The 18,665-nt window shown below is 42.9% G+C and overlaps 1 protein-coding gene across 1 annotated transcript; it reads left to right on the top strand.

The window, feature by feature from the left end:
• The first annotated feature begins 446 nt into the window (after positions 1-446).
• On the top strand, positions 447-17,249 carry ARL13A (ADP ribosylation factor like GTPase 13A). Its single transcript, XM_033944003.1, has 6 exons — positions 447-643; positions 1,885-1,990; positions 4,722-4,924; positions 6,147-6,270; positions 12,981-13,099; positions 17,186-17,249. Exons 1-6 carry the CDS (start codon positions 447-449, stop codon positions 17,247-17,249), a joined length of 813 nt encoding a protein of 270 aa, XP_033799894.1.
• Positions 17,250-18,665: the final 1,416 nt, after the last annotated feature.

Raw genomic sequence — 18,665 nt, 5'->3', positions numbered from 1 at the left:
CCAAAAAGGAGCATTATAGCTCTCCCCCCCTCCCCCTGTCCTGTAGAATTGCCTTTCAGGCTGTGAGAAAAGGCAAGCAATGCTTCTCATGTCATACATGCGTTTCTCTCTTAAAGTACATTGATTTTGGGTTTTAGTTCTTTGATGGCTCAAAGTGAAAACATTTAGAACATAATAGCCACACTAGATCAAACCAATGCTCCAGCTAGCCCAGTATCCTGTTTTCATAGTGGCCAATCCAGGTCAGAAGCTGGCATTATTTATTCAAGCACCTGTAGCTCACAAATTAATCCTTGCTTTTTCCATGAAGTTAAATCTGGGACTTAAATTCATATTTGCAATTGATATTTGATTAGTCTTTTCAGGACTCATTGTGCCTCTCTACAACTCTCCTTTCAGTATTCCCTTGTAAAGTGACTTCCATGCCAGAGAGGACACAGCTCCATATGGATAGGTTTGATGTGACTCTTGTTGATATGGCTGGTGGGCAGCAGCTCCGGGGGACCTGGCAGAACTATTATGCCGAGGCTCATGGGATTGTCTTTGTTGTGGACTCCAGTGACACTGCACGGCTGGCCACAGTCAGATGGAACTTGGCCAGTGTTCTTCGCCATCCTAGGATTTCAGGGAAACCTCTCCTGCTGTAAGAATGACTGCATCTGTATGAGTTGCTCTGTACTTTTAGCACTCTCTTGTCTTTAGTTTGGACTGGATGTTATAGTCAGGGCTGGAGTACACTAATGCAGATATGGCTAAGGAAGAAAAATCTGACCTTAGGCTAGTAATCCACCTGTGTAAGCCTGTAAAATATAGATAGATAGATAGATAGATAGATAGATAGATAGATAGATAGATAGATAGATAGATAGATAGATAGATAGATAGATAGATATAAACACATACAGGGTGTTTGGAAAAAAACAGGACCCCCAACATTTTGCCAATAACCCAAAAACCTCCTACTGCAGCAGAAACTTCTGCCTGAAATGTGAGACATTTCTGAGTTAGCGCATCAAGCTCGCAAAACAGTTGAGCTTTTAATTAATAAAACCCAAGAATTCATTGAGCCAACAGCTCAGTGGCATTGAAGACTTCATGAATGTGTCAAAATTGAAGGAGAATGCTTTGAACACAAACTATGAATTAAAAAATACAAAACATTATACTAATGCATTTTCCTTTTTTTAAATATATATATCTTTATTAAATTTTCCAACTACAATTGTGCATACAAATAATTCATGTACATATAATATTACAAGAAAAGCACAATAAACTTACATATAGTAATAAGCAATTATTTTCCCTCACCCTCCCACCTATTAATCAAGAAAGTAAATACCCACAAGAAACTATTTAAAATTCCCCAAAACAATTCCAGTACAAACCCCTCCCCCCTCCCTCCCACCTGGATGTGTATGTTTAAAGGTCAGTACAATAAAGTCAGTTATCATTCCTTACAAAATTTAGTTAACGGCTCCCAAACATCCATAAATTTCCTGTACCTTCCCTGCTGTATAGCCATCAGACGTTCCATTTTAAAAGTATAACAAAAGGATTCCCACCAGAAAGTGTAATTTAACCTATCCCAGTTCTTCCAATTCTTCAAAATAAGTTGTATGGCAACCCCCTGTCATTTTCAAAGGTCATACTAAATGTTTAAACAGTTTCAAAGTATTTTGAAACTACTGTACGTAAGGGGTCCTGTTTTTTTCCTGACACCATGTATATTTATACAGCAGTGCTAGGCCTTGAAACTGACACAGCAGAAATATGTCTCCTGCAAATGGCAACATCTTAATAATGTGTAGAGAAGGGTATTGAGGCTTTGACTGTCTCTTCCTCACATAATGGCTCCTTTCTTTTTACGGATTGTTCTGCCAGGCTGGCAAATAAACAGGACAAAGTGAACACCCTGCTCCCATCTGAGCTCATAGAGCCCCTGTCCTTGGAGAAGCTGGTGAATGAGAACAAATCCTTGTGCTGCATCGTAAGTGTAAAAGGCACTTCCAGTCCGGTCTCTTCATCCCGCCCATCCCCAGCTCCTTACCTACTCTTCTAAATATGAGGGTGAGAAGCTCTAAGACCTCTTTTATGTCTTTAGAGCTGAACCCTCAAACTGAATTTTGATGACATATTCAAGTAATTTGCTTATTGTAGAATTATGCTGACTAGAAATCATTTACTTTGTACCTAAGCACTATAACCAGTCACATTCAAAACAGTGTCATGATTTGTTGTTAAAGTTTAATATACATAGGGTTACCATATTTGCAGAGACAAAAAAATAAAACAAAATTGTTACTAAAGAAATATTTAATCATAACAAATGTGTAATAGCTTTTAATTAATGAATACACATCAAACAGTAACTGACTTATAATACAGCAGTAGACAATAATTTACTTTTCAAAAACTTTGACTGGCATCTGAGATATGTGGGAAAGCCTTTGCAAGCCATATGCTTAAAGTTGTATTTAATCTATTTAAATATGCCCCCCCCAAGTTAAATAAATACCAAACAACATCTCAAATCAACTTCAACATTTTCTTTCAAGTTTTCTTTCAGGCCTCAGCATCACACCGCCACTGCTCAACAAAAGTTCATAGCAGTAGGAAACGTGTCTTTTCGTCACTGGCCTCTATTTATAAAGTTTCTCTCATATATGACACTTTGGGCTCCTTTTATCAAGCCGCGCTAGCGGGCTTAGCACGCGTGAAGTTTCATCACGCGCTAACCCCCGCGCTGGCCTAAAAACTACCGCCTGCTCAAGGGAGGCAGTAGCGGCTAGCGCGGCCGGCAGTTTCACGTGTACTATTACGCGCGTTAAACCGCTAGCGCGGCTTGATAAAAGGAGCCCTTTATATTTTTAAAATAATTTTTAGTAATAAATTAGTGGTAGGTTTAAATCAGTGTTTCTCAACTCGGTCCTGGAATACCCCCTTGCCAGTCAGGTTTTCAGGATATCCACAATGAATATGCATGCAAGAAATTTGCATATAAGGAGAGGCAATGTATGCAAATCAAGTTTATGCATATTCATTGTGGAAATCCTGAAAACCTGACTGGCAAGGGGGTACTCCAGGACTGAGTTGAGAAACACTGGTTTAGATGATTAACTTAACTTACAAGTCTTCATAGGGTTCGACCCGGGAGGGTTGGATCTAACGTTTCGCCTCAGCTTTCTCAAGGATCCTTCCCAAAGCCGTCCATTGTCATCCGACTCACCATTCACTTGACTTACAGATTCAAGCAGCAGGGAAACAGAGAGATCAGCAATGCCTTTCTCTCTTGAACACCCCCATGTGTCCAGACTGATTAATAGGCCAGAGATAGATTCTCTCATTATGCTGGTAGGTGTCTTGGTCATAGGCACAAAAAAAGAAAAAGAGGATATTTTCCTAAAAATGAAAATAAACCTGGGGGCTATATCCGAAGAAGTTCAAAAGGAGGACATATTATCTTAAGAGAATGTATGAGTGGAATCAACAGGAACTAATACAGATTCATATATTTCTCCAGTGGGCTGAAAACCTGGGGTGCTGGGTTCAATTTCCGCTGCAGCTCTTTATGACCCTGGGAGGGCCTCTTGGCCCTCTATTGCCCCAGGTACAGAACTTAGATTGTGAGCCCACCACATAGGATATAATGGACGCATTAGCGTTTAGCGCACGATAAAACGGCTAGCATGTCTTAGTAAAAGGACCCCTTAGTGTGCACTAGAACACATTAGCACACCCTGAAGTAACATGAACGGCAAAAACAAAATTTCAGATTATGATTTAGTTACTCACTTTCCCAATGCAAGCTCATGAATACAGTTGTTTGACTCCTTCCCAAGAGGGCTTACAATTTAAGTCATATCTGACGCAATGGAGGGCGGGTTGACTTGCCCAAGGTCACAAGGAGAAATGTGATTCCAGCCCTGGCTTCCCATTGCTCTAACCAATAGGCTGCTCGGATAGGAGACTGATCTAATACTATCAAATGTTTTCATATTGTTTTAAAATGGCAGCACAGCTCTAGACTAAAATTAATTACAAAAAACAACACTTCATCGCCAATTGAAAGGTGATTATGCAAGTTTCAGGACACTAGGATCCCTCCCCGTCCCTGAAAAGTCCTGAAAGCTTGCTGTTTTGAATGTTCATTTGCCATAAAATGTATCATCTCTAGCCAATGGCTTCATTCATTCAGGGATTGGACGGATTCCTGAAGGATAAAGGGATCATGGGATACTGAGGGAGGAGCTGGGATGTAACACAAGTATAGAAAGCTAACCAGGTAATGAGTATAGAAACCAAACCAGGTCGTGCATGTGCAAGACCGGAGGGTTAGGACTTCGATAGGAAGACAGGACTTAAATGAGAAACCAAGGTGGCAAGGGAGCCCCTTCTGGTGATACAGACAGGTCGTGACCTGTTTGGGCCGCCGCGGGAGCGGACTGCTGGGCAGGATGGACCTGTGGTCTGACCCGGCGGAGGCACTGCTTATGTTCTTATGTTCTTTGACAAAATATCACAGCAGTGATTTTCTTCTTCTGAGGAAGGATGGAAAGAGCTCATTTCAATATCTTATCTTCCCTTAACACTGACATTCAATCTTTCTTTGGTGTCGCTTCGTGTAACAGAGCATTTGCCTTGCAATGTCAAGTGATTCCTGAGCTATAAGCTAATCAGCAGAACTTTCAGAAGTGACATTCTGGTTCTTCTATCCATAGGAGCCATGCTCTGCTGTGGGGGGCTTCCATAAAGCCGAGCACTGGGATCTTCTGAAGGCACTCCGTTGGCTTCTGTGCACTATTGCTAACAATTACAATGTGCTGGTTGCACGTGTGCAATATGACAGCAATCTGCAGGGACCTGGAGCTCACAAGCACCCTGAAAATGCAGACAAAACATGCAGCCACACACACAGAGACAGGTACCTTATACTTTGCTGCCAAAGTTAGATACTACTTCCAGGTTTGCTCAGTGTTACATGAAAGGAGTTCTTTTTATACTTCTTTTCTGCATTGTCTTATAGATGTCTCCTCTGTTTCGCTCCTGTGGTGTCACTTTTCACTCAGTAGTTAGTGGCCTGTCCACCACATCTGCAACTGCTTGCAGAATTTTGCAACTCACGTGGCCTGAGACTTAGCTCACCAGGTCTTTGATTTGGCCTCCCTCCCCTCGACCAACCACAGCTCTGGATTACTAAACTTTATACCATTCCATTGACTAATCAGATGCAACATATCTATGTTTGGTTTCACAGATTTGGGGACAGTTTTTGACAAGTTAGATTGTAAGCTCTTCTGAGCACGGACCGTCTATTAAATGTCAAATGTACAGCACTGTACATGTCTTTCAGTGCTATATAAGTGATAAATAGTAGTAGTAGTAATAATACTACTACACTCTTAACATCTCCCTCTTTCTGGATGAGGCCAGAATGTCCAGTGATCAAATATTTTTCTGCCTGCCTGTCTCTAAGGTCAGACAAAATACAAAATCCTATTGGTTAAAACTGGGGCACTGAGAATCTAAGCACCCCCCCCACACACACACACACACATACCGTCAGATTACCAGCCACCCTACACTTGTATGTACCTGCCAAAGATAACCTTTTTTTTCTATGAAATATTAATGATGTTCCCTACTGTAAAGTTTCGGGAATGTGATTTAACATTGAGCTTATGAGTCTGTGTTTAAAATAGCATGTAAATGGGCCAAACAGAAAGCAACAGACAATGGCACTGACAGACAGAGTGACAGGCAGCTTTGAATTCTGTATCCATGACACTTACACACCGCATGATTTTTTTTTGTTCTCTTACTCAGGCCCTAGGAGTACTATAATGTGATTTAAACTATGCGTGTTGAGTTGCTTGTGATCTGCCTACAATTGCAAAGAAATTTTGAAAAAATAACACCACCACATTAGGGAAACAAATCTCCAGAACATAAATAAACATAAATTGATAGAACTGTATTTGCAATTGATCAGCTTTGAAACCGTTAACATAAGTTTGGACCTTGGAACAGCAGGATGTATGTTTCTGTTCTAGGATGGCACCTTAGTAGCATTGCTTGCTATGTTTTCCTTCAATGCCTAGCACAGTTTTCTTCATTCTTTTTTTATGCATATCCAACTTTCCCAGAGACCTGCAGACTTCAAAGGCGCAGTCCCAGGAGGGAGAAGCAGAACTGCTGGAATCCAAACCGGTCTCAGCTGTCAAGCTAAGATCCCTACTGCCCATTCACAGGCTCCGCTCACAAGTATCGGTAAATGACAATAGCCACTGCAGATGGATTACTTATTAAAAGTTGTAATATACTGTCCTAACCTGATTAAGGCTGTTGAAAGTGGTGTACAGAACAAACATAGGTCGTGAAACTCCAATAAAAATTCCAACATAAAACCTGTGCAGTTGATGCACACATTCAAACAAACTCGTAAAATAATTCAGTAACGCCCATCATAATCTGTGTCTTTCCCTTGTCACATGTGAATGTTCCTGTTACAGACCTTGGAAGGGCACTAGCTCATTCCACACAAGTTTCAAGTTTAATAAGGTATTTGATTGATCGCCTAATCATATTTCAAAGCGATGAACATAATAAAATTACAGTATTTAGGGAACAATACAATATTTAACAAAAATTGAGTCCAAAAGGACTATTAACAAACATATAAACATAAGGAAAGAAGGTAAGTGAACTACAAAATAGCAAATGACTCAGTTGAAGACCTATATGCTCCATCCAGCATATAATGCCATTATATCCATCCCTATACTATGGGGGCTGTTTTAGAAAGATCCACGTCTAAATGGCAGTCTGGAAAGACCTAGACATTTAAATGCCATTTCTTAACAGATATCATTCAGATATGTGGAGGCAGGGAGAGAGAGTGGTCCAGGCTTCCACGTTAATCCAGTGTTAACCAGTTAGTATGCAGTAATCCTAACACACAAGCTGGTTAACGCTTCCATACCTATTCTCTGCCCATACAATGCAAAGATAATCCTTTAAGATCATCCCTTAATACTCTCACTAGAACCCAAAGTGTAGGTAGACCCTCAGAGATGCCACCATTATACTCAAATATGATTTCATAGTATATGGCTTTAAGCATCAAGTCCTCATTGGGTTCGATGTTTACTTATGCTTCTAATTAGTACAATGAACCAACATTTCTCAAAGATGTTCATGATGTTCAAATACTTAGCTTAGCTTAGTTCGTGGTCAAATTCATAGGGACTAATCAGCCAACATGTTTCACCCTGAGGGGGTTTTTTCAAGGCTATTATCCCTACAGACAACAAAATGATAATAATTCATTTTAATTTGATGTCCCCTATTCGATGCTTTATCAGGCTTCATAACTAAAAATACATCCACAAAATGGTTTCATTACAACGGAAATCCTTCAAGCCCCCATGGTCTAACACTTGATCCGATGTGGACACTCAGGCCCTGATTCTCCAAAAGTGCGTCCCGATTTTAGGCAGCTGTAGACGTCCTACAGCTAATAGACGTCCTACAGCTAATAGACGTCCTACAGCTGTAGACGTCCTAATCAGCCAATCGGGATGCACGTTTAAAAAAAAAAAAATGCTCCCAGGCAGGCCTGAAGGCGCCTCCGGGAGCCTAGGGAGACCCGCTAGATGCCTAAGCTTGCCTACAGGCCTTAGGCGAACTTAGGCGGCCCTACGCGTCTCCCTAGTAGAGGAAGAGACACTTAAAATGTAGGCCAGCAAAATGCTGGTCTACATTGTAAGTAGACGCGGCCGCTATACTGATCGCAGCAAGGGATCTCCCTGCTGCAATAAAGTATAGCGGCCGCGGCTGCCTGTCCCATCACCGACAGGAGGATGCCTAAATCCTCCTGTCGGAACCCCAAACCCCGGAACCCCCCTCCCCCCCAAACTCGTAATCGCCGACAGGAGGATGCCCAACTCCTCCTGTCGGAACCCCGGAACCCCCTCCCCCCCAAACTCGTAATTGCCGACAGGAGGATGCCCAACTCCTCCTGTCGGAACCCCGGAACCCCCTCCCCCCCCAAACTCGTAATCGCCGACAGGAGGATGCCCAACTCCTCCTGTTGGAAAGCCCAACGACCCCCCGCCCCAACTAATCTCCCTCCCCCAACTAACCTTTCAATGTTGGTCAGCTGGACGGGTCTTGCTGCCGTCCAGCCGACGGGTCTGCCTCGTGGAAATGAGACGGCACGCCCCTTCCCGGCCCATCCCCGCTAAATCTAAGGCCTGATTGGCCCAGGCTGTAGAAGCCTGGACCAATCAGGCCTTAGGCATAGCGGGTCCGCCCATCCCCACTAATCCTAAGGCCTGATTGGCCAAGGTGCCTAGCCTGGGCCAATCAGGCCTTAGATTTAGCGGGGATGGGCCGGGAAGGGGCGTGCCGTCTCATTTCCACGAGGCAGACCCATCGGCTGGACGGCAGCAAGACCCGTCCAGCTGACCAACATTGAAAGGTTAGTTGGGAGAGGGAGATTAGTTGGGGCGGGGGGTCATTGGGCTTTCTGGCAGGAGGAGTTGGGCATCCTCCTGTCGGCGATTACGAGTTTGGGGGGGAGGGGGTTCCGGGGTTCCGACAGGAGGAGTTGGGCATCCTCCTGTCGGCGATTACAAGTTTGGGGGGGAGGGGGGTCCGGGGTTCCGACAGGAGGAGTTGGGCATCCTCCTGTTGGCGATTACGAGTTTGGGGGGAGGGGGCTCGGGGTTCCGACAGGAGGAGTTAGGCATTCTCCTGTCGGTGATGGGACAGGCAGCCGCAACAACCGCGGCCGCTATACATATTGCAGCAGGGAGATCCCTTGCTGCCATAAGTATAGCGGCCGCGTCTAATTTAACCCGATTCTCTAAAGACGCCGGTTACAGAATCGGCGTTTAGTATAGGACGCCTCTCCCGGGCGGCCTGCCTGGGGAGCATTTTTTTTTAAAAAACGTGCATCCCGATTGGCTGATTAGACAGCTGTAGGACGTCTACAGCTGCCTAAAATCGGGACGCACTTTTGGAGAATCAGGGCCTCAGTGGACCAAATTAAATGGAGGGTGATTGCAAAACTGGCAGGGCCAAAGAATGAGGGAAATAATGAAGAGAGACTTAACTTTATGGAGCAAAGGAGGATTTTACCACCTCAACAGTCACCCCTTTCGATTTAAATTTAGAACTTGAATGGCAAACATTACTATGAGGTAGAAGGTTGAGGGGGCCTTTGACATTTTGACTACTAAAGTCAGTTTATATGTAGAGGATGAGCATAAGGGGTATTAAAATAAAAGAACAATTGTTTAATGGAGTTTCCTCCCATGGCCAGACTGTTGGTTGCGTCCTTTTGACGTCACTAACAGTTGACTATGGGAGTTATTTATTCAGAAGAAACAAATGCCGCAGCCATTTTTGTATACTCACCGAGTGGTCGATATATAGGCAATAGCTGCAATAAGGTATTTATTTATTTATTCTACACAATATTTATATGAAACCATTTTGTGGATGTATTTTTAGTTATGAAGCCTGATAATGCATCGAATAGGGGGACATCAAATTAAAATGAATTATTATCATTTTGTTGTCTGTAGGGATAATAGCCTTGAAAACCCCCCTCAGGGTGAAACATATTGGCTGATTAGTCCCTGTGAATTTGACCATGAACACTAAGTTAAGTATTTGAACATCATAAACATCTTTGAGAAATGTTGGTTCATTTTACTAATTTAGAAGCATCGCTAAACATCAGACCCGATGAAGACTTGATGCTTAAAGCCATATACTATGAAATCATATTTGAGTATAATGGTGGCATCTCTGAGGGTCTACCCACACTTTGGGTTCTAGTGAGAGTATTAAGGGATGATCTTAAAGGATTATCTTTACATTGTATGAATTATTGACTCACTCTCCTAGCAATATTATTGGTTATACGTGAATATTCTCTGCCCATGACACATCCACTGGAAAAGATATCTTGAAAAGATATGTAACACACAGGTTAGTGCATGCAAACATTTAAAATATCACAAAATGCTTAAAGTGTTTTGCAGTATTACTACTACTACATAAGAACTTAAGAATAGCCTTACTGGGTCAAACCAGTGGTTCATCTAGCCCAGCATCCCGTCTTCAAGAGGCCAATCCAAGTCACAAGTATCTGGCAGAAACCCAAATAGTAGCAGCATTCTATGCCACCGATCCAGGGCAAGCAGTGGCTTCCCCTATGTCTATCTCAACAGCAGACTATAGACTTTTCCTCCGGGAACTTGGCCAAACCTTTTTTTAAACCAGCTACATTAACCACTCTTACCACATCCTCTGGCAATGCATTCCAGAGCTTAGCTATTCTCTGAACGAAAAAAAATTATTTCCTCTTAATAAGAACTATTACTATTAATTATTTCTAGAGCACTGCCAGACATACACAGCACTGTACAGAGTCACACAAGAGACAGTCCCTGCTTGAGTAAGCTTACAATCTAAACAGACAAATGGATGCCAGGTTAGGGGTTAAAGTCAGAGGGAATGGTTAAACTGCTGGCTAGTGTGGTGAGCAGAGGGCAGAGGGGCATAGGGTTATGAATTGTCTCAAAAAGATGGGTTTTCAGCTTACTTTTGAATAAGGGAAGGGGTGTGGCAGACTGACTCATGTAGTTTATTCTAGGTATATGGGGCAGCGAGCTGAAAGGAACAAGGTCTAGAAACATGGCAATATAACATATGACAACATAGCAGAATTGTTTTAGTTAAAAAGGAATACCACCCAAACTTCACGAGTGTTTTGTTTTCATTCTCATAACACATTCATGCTCAGAAAGACCACCTTTCATATTGAGTTCTTTGGCTGGTCTCATCATAGGTCCATAACACACAAAAAAGTATCTGTTGTGCTCATTGTGCAATCAAACTAATAAATGTTGTTCACATCTGGTTAACTCTCACAGCAGTATCCAGAGCTTCCAACCATTGGGGTCAAGAGAAGGCAAAATACATCATAACAAACTGTAAACACCATACATAAATAATCACACAAAGAAAATATGGGGTGACATAGCCCCATCACAAGGAGGTTAAGAGAAATCAAAAAGAAAAATAATAATAATAACTAGCCTGTTATTCATGTGCTAAGCATGCATTAGGGCGCTAGGGGAGGAAACCTACACTATAATGCCTCCCCTACACTTTCATGGTGAAATTCCAATAGAGAAGCCATTAGTCTGACTATCCCATTGATAACTAGGTCACCTTGTCTGTTTTTACCCGAGAAATAATAGAAATGAATCTGCCAGAGCTTCGATAGTCCCACAGTTCTATTAGTTCCAAACTTCTATTAAGTCACACTATAGGCATGATTTCTCAAAGTTGTCTTCCATGGGTATTCAGAATGACATTTTAGAAAGTTTATCCAAGCCAATATGTCGCATGTGGATGTTCATGTCTCATGGCATTTCGGAACAGGCTGTACATTCAAGAGTAATGTTAGGAAATTCTTCTTTACAGAGAGGGTGGTTGATGCGTGCAATGCGCTCCCGAGGGAGGTGGTGAAGAAAACGGTGACAGAGTTCAAACAAGTGTGGGATAGAAACATAGAAGATAACAGCAGATAAGGGCCATAGCCCATCAGGTCTGCCCACTCTACTGACCCACCCCCAAGTCTACTATCCTAGGGATCCCACTCCTGGTGACAGGTTCCCTTGGCTTAATCCTCTAAGGGATCCCACATGGGCATCCCATTTGCTCTTAAATTCTTGCACGCTGTTTGCCTCGATCACCTGCACCGGGAGCTCGTTCCAAGAATCAACCACTCTCTCGGTGAAGAAATATTTCCTGGTGTCGCCATGAAATTTCCCGCCCCTGAGTTTGAGCGAATGCCCTCTTGTGGCTGAGGGTCCTTTGAGAAAGAGAATCTCTTCTTCCATCTCGATACGGCCGGTAATATACACAGAGAATCTCTAATCAGAAAATAATGGGTATACATTGAAGGAACGAAGGCCAGTACTGGGCAGGCTTGCGCAGCCTGTGTCCTGTATATGGACATTCAGTTGAGGATGGGTTGCGGAGGGTTTCGATGGCTGGGATGGTTAAGATGGGCTGGAGTGAGCTTTGATGGAGACTCCAGTAGATGGAACCTAAGCACATTACTGGGCAGGATTCTGGATTTCTGGTCCAGAAATATCTAAGAAAAAGGACCATTTAAACTAAATAATTAATTTATGGAGCATGTATGGTTGCCGTCATTTACTATGTTACATCAGCAGATCCTTCATGTTATTATGCTGGTTATGTTTAGACATTTTCCAGGAGGAAAAGTCCATAGTCTCCTATTGAGAGACATGAGGGAAGCCACTGCTTGCCCTGGGATCAGCAGTATGGAATGTTGCTATCAGTTGTGTTTCTGCCAGGTACTTGTGACCTGAATTAGCCACTATTGAAAACAGGATACTAGGCTGGATGAACCACTGGTCTGACCCAGTATGGCTGTTCTTATACCCTTAACCATTTTACAAACTGAAACATCTTAACTATAAACAGGACAAAATGAGGAACATGGATTTTTGTGACATCATAGGAGCATCCATGTTATAAAATAGCCACATAGACATCCGTGTGGAGGAGTAACCTAATGGTTAGAGTAAAGCTGTGTACCAGCAGACCCTGGTTCAAATCCCAGTGTGGCTCTTTGTGTATGTGCTTGCTTTACTTGTATATGTTATTCTGTACAGCAGACCCTATTGTAGCTGTCAAGGACTGGCGCATACCTTATCAAGATTGAATAGAATAAAAGGAAGCAAATGAATAAATAGAATGAGGGAAACAAGTGGAGTTCTGTGGAATGTGCGCAACCCTATTAATATTACTACACACCACCTATAATATGACTAGATACATCATTAATTGGAGCTTTTCTACAGAAACACTCTTCTCACCTGCCTGCATACTGGTAATATTTCTCCATATGTTTTTTTTCCCCACAGGACATGGAAGGGCTAAAGTCCATAAAGAAGTTAAAGAGGAAACCCAACATAGAAAGAAAAGATGCTGCAAACTTGGAAAGCATGGTGGAGGTGGAGAAAAAAAGAGGGAGAAAGCAGAGGTCAGAAAACAGAACCAGGTCCACTATAAGTCTCTTTCATAGTAATCGTGTCAGCCAGCAGGGCTCAGGTTCTTGGACCAAAGAATCCCCCCTTACTGGTAAGGCTAATGCAGATGGGCAAAACTGATTTGGATTTACTTTATATGTTCCATCCATCCTTATCTTGTTTAATAGTGACTTTTTTCACATCCATAAAATAGAAGGAACTAGGAACCCATGTTCTGCCATTTGTAAAGCAACAGCAACCTCTTGTAGCTATAATATAGATTACAGAAATATATTTGATCTATTCATAAATTAACTGTCCTGCCTTATAATATCAGCCAGTTGTTTAATACTTCTGACACCATCACCTGCTTGGTCTAGTGGCAAGTCAAGAACTAGACCAGGACTCTGCAGCTACTCTTAGTAGTAGGCTGACATTGCTGCCTGGATGTCCTCCCATCACCTGAAAATAAATATGTCCAAGACTGAGCTGCTCCTCCTTCATCCTTAACCATCTGCTCCTCCTCCTCCTTTCTCCCTCTGTAAATAATACTGTCATTGTTCCAGTCTCCTCTGCTTGCAACCTTGGAGTGGTCTTCGATTCCGACCTCTCATTCTCTATGCACGTCCAATAAGCTGCTAAGACCTGTTGTTTCTATCTCTTCAATATCACCAAAATTCACCCCTTCCTCTCTAAGCACACTACTCGGACCCTTGTCCATGCTCTCGTAACCTCACGCTTAGATTACTGCAATCTACCTCTAACTGGTATCCTGCAGTGTTTCCTCTCCCCCTTGCAATCTGTGCAAAGCTCTGCTGCACAACTCATCTTCTACCAATCTCGCTGCGCTTATGTCACCCCTCTTCTTAAGTCACTTCACTGGCTCCCTATCTTCCATCGCATACAGTTCAAGATCTTATTGCTGACCAACATGTGTGTTCATTCTGCTGCCCCTCAATATATCTCCTCTTCTCTCTCCTTATACACCTCTCAGAGAACTCCGTTCCTCAGATAAGCTGCTCTTAGCTTTACCCTTCTCCTCCACTGCCAATTCCAGACTTCATTCCTTTCATCTAGTTGCCCCCTATGCCTGAAATAAATTACCCGAGTTTGTCCATCAAGTCCCTTCCCTTCCCTTGTTTAAAAGCAGACTGAGGGCTCCTTTTATAAAGGTGCGTTAGGGCCTTAAAGCGCAGAATAGTGCGCACTAAAATGCCCCACGCGCTAGCCGCTACCACCTCCTCTTGAGCAGGCGGTAGTTTTCGGCTAACGCGCGCTATAAAAATGCTAGCACACCTTTGTAAAAGGGACCCTGAATGTTTCACGAAACTTCCTGGATGAAACGTATAGTTTGTGAGTTAGACAATGTAAAAGCAGGTATAAGTGCCAAAAAGGTATCCAAAGTGACCAGATAACCACCGCAGAGACAATGTAGACTCCCACACACTCTCCCCGTGATCACTGACCCCCTCACACTGCCACAAACATCAGAATAAAAACATATATACTTGTCTCCGGGACATCAGCACCTGCTATAGGAAAGCCTAGTAGAGCTGCATAAAGGTGTCTTAAGTAGCCTGGGGGTGGGCTAGTGACCCACAGAGAGGAGGTCCCAGGTCCATAAGCCACTCTAACCACTACACTCATGGTGGAAAACGTGAGCCCACAAAAAAAAAAAAAAAACACAAACCCTACTGTACTGCCATATAAGTGGCACCTGCAGCCAAAAGGGCTATTGGAGTTGTAGACAGGTGGGTTTAGTATGTTTTGGAGGGGGGCTCACCATATCCTATAAGGGAGTTCTGGTGAGATGTTTATGTGGCACCGTTTTTGTGATGTTCACAGCAGTGCCCTGTAAGGTGCCCACTGCTTTGTTGCCATGCCTGGGTTGCCAGCTCATTACAATGCTGGCTCCTCCCATGTCCAAATGGTTTTGTTCTGGACGTTTGAGACTTAGACTAATTTTTGGTCGAAAATGTGGTCTAGACATACTAGTGGTCTGGACGTTCAATGGTCTGGACATCTAGATGACTTTTTTTTTTTTTTAATATTCTAGAAGTATTTTGAGAATGGACATTTTTCCACTGTCGACTTTGGGCATCTAGACGTTTCTTTTGATTATGCCCCTCCACCTATGCTAATATAGAAGAAAACCATATTTAATTCCAGTTTGTGGAGCCTAAAATCTAATCAGATCTGCCCTCCTCCTTTTAATAAAATTCATTATCAGTAGAAAGGAAAATTGTTCACATTTTAGAAGGCTCCGGAACTACTTTTTACTAGCTGAATTACTCATGCCTTGGCATAGCCATGGGTGGGTCTAGATGGTCATAGACCCACCTTCTTTGGACTCAGACCCACCTAGCAGTGGTGTGGCAGGCAGGGAAGACTCCAAACATCTCTCCCTCCAGGAGGTTGGGGTGTCAATTAACTCTACTCCCCCAACCCCTCCCCATGTACCTTTAAATCCTTTAATTCTTCACCAGCACCAAGCAGAAACATATACCTCCTGCTTGCACCAGCCCAAGCCTTCCCTCTGACATAAGAACTGCCATCTCTGGATCAGACCTTCGGTCCATCAAGTCCGGCAATCCGCACACGAGGAGGCCCAGCCAAGTGTACATCTGGCATAATTTTAGTCACTCATATCCTTCTATGCCTCTCGTAAGGAGATGTGCATCTAGTTTGCTTTTAAATCCTAGAACGGTAGATTCCGCAATAACCTCCTCTGGGAGAGCATTCCAGGTGTCCACCACTCGTTGCGTGAAGCAGAGCTTCCTGATATTTGTCCTGGACTTGTCCCCCCTTAGCTTCAGTCCATGTCCTCTTGTCCATGTCACATTGGACATTGCAAATAATTTTTTTTCCTGCTCTATTTTGTCGATTCCTTTCAGTATTTTGAAAGTCTCGATCATATCCCCTCACAGTTTCCTTTTCTCAAGGGAGAACAATCCCAGTCTCTTAAGTCGTTCCTCGTATTCCAAGTTCTCCTTACCTTTTATTAGCTTCGTTGCTCGTCTCTGCACCCTCTCCAGCAATTTTATATCCTTCTTTAGGTTGGGAGACCAATGTTGGACACAGTATTCCAAGTGTGGTCTGACCATTACCCTATAAAGCGGCATTATAACTTTCTCCGATCTACTCGTGATTCCTTTCTTTATCATGCCTAACATTCTATTTGCTTTCTTTGCCGCTGCCGCGCATTGTGCCGACAGTTTCAGGGTCCTATCTATCAGTACACCCAGGTCCTTTTCTTGTTCGCTCTTACCTAGAGTTGCACCTGACATTCTATACTCGTGTTCCTTGTTCTTTCTTCCTAAATGCATTACTTTGCACTTTTACACATTATACTTCATCTGCCATTTCTCCGCCCATTTCTCTAACTGACACAAGTCACTCTGGAGTTCCTCGCTATCCTTCTGCGATCTGATTGCCCGGCATAGCTTTGTGTCGTCTGCAAACTTGATGATCTCACTGGATGTTCCTTCTTCTAGGTCATTGATGAAAATATTAAATAAGATGGGCCCAAGTACCGAGCCCTGAGGCACACTGATAGTCACTTTCTCCAAGTCTGAGAACTTCCCATTTATGCCCACTCTCTGCTTTCTGTTCTTCAGCCATTTGCCTATCCTGTGTGAGACCAAGAAGCTGCATCAGAGAGAAAGCTCAGAGCTGGCATAAACAAGGGAAATGAGTTGCTGCTGGTAAAGACCTAGTATTTGTAATGGTACTGGAAGGTTTGCGGTGTGGTTAAGTGATCCCCAATTGCCTGGGGGAGGAGTGTGTGTGAGAAGAGATGCCAAGCAGGGTGATGGGGTTGTTGTGCTCATCCACTTTGAGCTCAGACCTGCTCAAAATTCTGTCTGGCTACACTCTTGTTTCGTGTACTTTAAATCTGAATTCAGTTGTTTTTATCTTCAATGCAGGATCCAATGTGAAGACAAAAAAGAAAAATACAAGCAAAAATTAAATCAAGTGCCAGGAGGAGCCAGGAAGAGAGTTTTTCACCTTCGGTCAGTGGTAGCTGGGGTAGAGTTGAGAGGAGAGAAGAGGGTATTCATTCCTTCTTTTAATGTCTGTTGATTTTATTTGGTTTCCAGATTTGTACAGAAAAGCAATGCTGGCTCTGAAACTGAAGCAGCAACAGAGGAGGCAGCCATCTAATATTGCTCCCTAAACAAAAGCTCCAACTGGCCTGTGACAACACACTCATTGCTGCTACTGGTGGATGCGAGGTGCAAGATTCCCTGCTGCATGGTTGGCTTCATACTACAGATCAGGGGAGAGTGTGGCGCAGTGGTTAAAGCTACGGCCTCAGCACCCTGAGATTGTGGGTTCAAACCCATGCTGCTCCTTGTGACCCTGGGCAAGTCACTTAATCCCCTCATTGCTCCAGGTACATTAGAGAGATTGTGAGCCCACTAGGACAGACAGGGAGAAATGCTTGAGTGCCTGAATAAATTAATGTAAACCATTCTGAGCTTCCCTGGGAGAACAGTATAGAAAATTCAATAAATAAATAAAAAATACACTCCATCCTGGCTTATAGCAGAAGTGAAAAACATTTTGTACAATTCATTGACTGCACCCATCCACCAAAACATGTCTCTATAAAAAAATGTCTTGCACCATTAACAGAGTGAACTACATCTAGCAAGACCTCTCTGTTCACACACATCCATGAACTATTTCCTTTGCTAATCTTCTTTCTTGTAAAGCTACTTTATTCCAGGACCAGTAGGTTATTTCTGTCAACCTACCAGGACTTTGTAAGAAGCCTCAAATTTCAGACACTTTAACCCCTCCCCCTCATACTTCATCGCTGTCATTGGTTCTGTAAACATCAGTCAATAGCAAAGTAGCCAGGAACATCTGTAGAGGATAATAACTAGAGAAAGGAGAACAGGGACACTCCCCAACAAGTAAGTGCATTCTGATCACAATCAGAAATACAAAACAGCAACAAGTAAACATAATTGAATCAGGATATCAAACATTAGTAATCTGAACGATAACAGTGCTATAAGTAGAAACAGAATGTACTGACAGAAGGGGGTACCCTACCTAGGGACCCCCCCAAAACTGAGTGCTAGACCCAAACAGATGGTACTCTAAAAAGGCTGGTTAGAAAATAGTGATTCACTACTCAAATAATAATGGTATCAAGTCCCAAGGAAACCAGATAAACCAAAACACGGACTTGTGCACTTGATTATGTTATACTTTTTTTCTTTATGAAACCCTCAGATACCTGCGCTGCTCAATAATAGCATTAAGACAGCAAACATGCAGGTGGCAAGTTATCTTTCATCGGGCTTTCATGAATTTTAACAATGTGAATCAGGAAAATACAGGGCGGGTTCCCGGAATAAAATGTGAATTTACAAGAAAGAAGATTAGCAAAGGTAAGAACCTGATCTTTTGTTCTTGTACAATCCCACTTTATTCCAAGACCTGCACCACCAAGGAATCCACTTTTGGGAAAGCAAAGATCTTGTTAAAAGCATCCGCCAGGGCATAAAGCCGCTTCACGGTGTGAGCACAGCGTGAGGGACCCTCAGAAGTCTCCTAAATGTTCGT

Source organism: Geotrypetes seraphini, chromosome 5 (assembly GCF_902459505.1).
Source record: "Geotrypetes seraphini chromosome 5, aGeoSer1.1, whole genome shotgun sequence".
NCBI lineage: Eukaryota > Metazoa > Chordata > Amphibia > Gymnophiona > Dermophiidae > Geotrypetes > Geotrypetes seraphini.
The sequence above is the reverse complement of the archived record's forward strand: the minus strand, read 5'-3'. Positions and strand labels throughout refer to the sequence as shown.